This window comes from Arachis ipaensis, chromosome B02, assembly GCF_000816755.2.
Source record: "Arachis ipaensis cultivar K30076 chromosome B02, Araip1.1, whole genome shotgun sequence".
Lineage (NCBI taxonomy): Eukaryota > Viridiplantae > Streptophyta > Magnoliopsida > Fabales > Fabaceae > Arachis > Arachis ipaensis.
Window position 1 is genome coordinate 90,134,864 of NC_029786.2, and position 1,627 is coordinate 90,136,490.

Consider the following 1,627-nt stretch of genomic DNA (forward strand, 5'->3'; position numbering starts at 1 on the left):
AGTTATTCAAAAAATCAAAAAGTTATTTGTTTTTTATTTTCTTTTTCATCTGAAAGTTGAATAAAGAACAATATTTAAAAAATACCTAGTTACACTGTCAATACCTTATACTATTTTTACTACCTCTCCTTCACAATATTTGTCATTTTAGTTATTTACATATATTAATCAAGGGCATACTTAAAAAAAAATTATGATTAATTCTTTACAGAAATGTGAGAATGATAAATAATGAACAAAAGATATTTAATTAACTGAGAGTGTGCACTTTCCAGAGAAAAGTTAAACTCTATGAACCTGCTGCTTTATATGGCACCCATGGCAATGTTGGTCTTGCTTCCTGCAACATTGTTGATGGAGAAGAATGTGATTCAAATCACAATAGATGTAGCAAGAAATGATATCAGAATTATAGGTTTTCTGCTCTTCAGTTCTTCTCTTGCATATTTTGTCAACCTAACCAATTTTTTGGTGACAAAACACACAAGTGCATTGACTCTTCAGGTATATATGTCCTAATACTTCTTCCAATTTTCGCTTCTTAATACATTTTCAATTTTTTGTCATGTGCATTGCATATGGAAATAAATTCAACAATTTCATGAATTTCATAGATTAAATTCTATGAAAAATTGAAGATGAGCATTCTTCTAAAGTTAGGTTGATAATGTTACTTAATTGTAAATTTTCTGATGAATCACTATAGAAATAAAATATGTAGTCAAAATTGAACCTTTATAATACAACAAATGACACTATTATTTGAACTTTTAAAAGTAAGTGTTAATTAAATATCCAAAAAAATAAATAAATAATCCACTTAAACAATCTTGTAATTACTAAATGAATAAAGAATCATTTGTTTTTGAAAATGAAAGATCGATTTTTAAAATGTTTTTCTAATACATTTAGTTAAATATTTGCAGGTTTTAGGAAATGCAAAGGGGGCAGTTGCAGTGGTGGTCTCAATTTTGATTTTCAAGAATCCAATTTCCATGATAGGAATGTGTGGTTATGCCTTCACTGTTCTTGGAGTTATCTTATACACTGAAGCCAAAAAGAGATATAGTTAGTTAAAAAAAATAAAAAAAAGGAAGGTATAGTTGAAAATAAAAGACTACAAATTAAAATTAATTACCAAGATTACTTATCAGAGCATAATATATATATGATTAACCAACCACAAGCAGGAGTGAGGACCATCAACTTTGTGCATTAGCTAGTGGCAATAACGTGTGATTTTATTTAGTTAAGAAATTGAAACTTCGTTTCTAACCCTTTTCATTTCATCGTTCACACTTAGCAAGCATTGGAGTACAGTTAGGCATAATATAATACGATGAAACCCTTTGGAGTTTGGATATTATTGTAGTTTTGTGACATTATTAAATTTGTTGATTTTGCAAGACTATATAGTATGTATCGAACTGATTAAGAAAATGTAAATCCCTATTTGATGTCTTCATACCATGGCATCAATAATTTAGTGTTTGAGAGATCAGAGAAGTCTTTATTTGAGTATATTATGTGAAATTTTTGTTGGAGATGTACGTGGTTGACGGGTAGCTAGGTGTTTCAAACATCTTATAGTCTTATAGTCTTATAGTCTTTTTTGTACACTTATAAC

At 28.3% G+C, this 1,627-nt stretch overlaps 1 protein-coding gene across 1 annotated transcript in view; it reads left to right on the forward strand.

Annotated features, from left to right (window-relative positions):
* The window catches only part of LOC107628456 (probable sugar phosphate/phosphate translocator At3g11320), a 7,237-nt gene extending 5,959 nt beyond the window's left edge, over positions 1–1,278 (forward strand). Inside the window, exons 3-4 of the mRNA XM_016331117.2 lie at positions 276–504; positions 927–1,278. Coding sequence (XP_016186603.1) covers positions 276–504; positions 927–1,073 — 376 coding nt within the window. The 3' untranslated portion in view covers positions 1,074–1,278. The remainder of the gene's footprint in view (positions 1–275; positions 505–926) is intronic.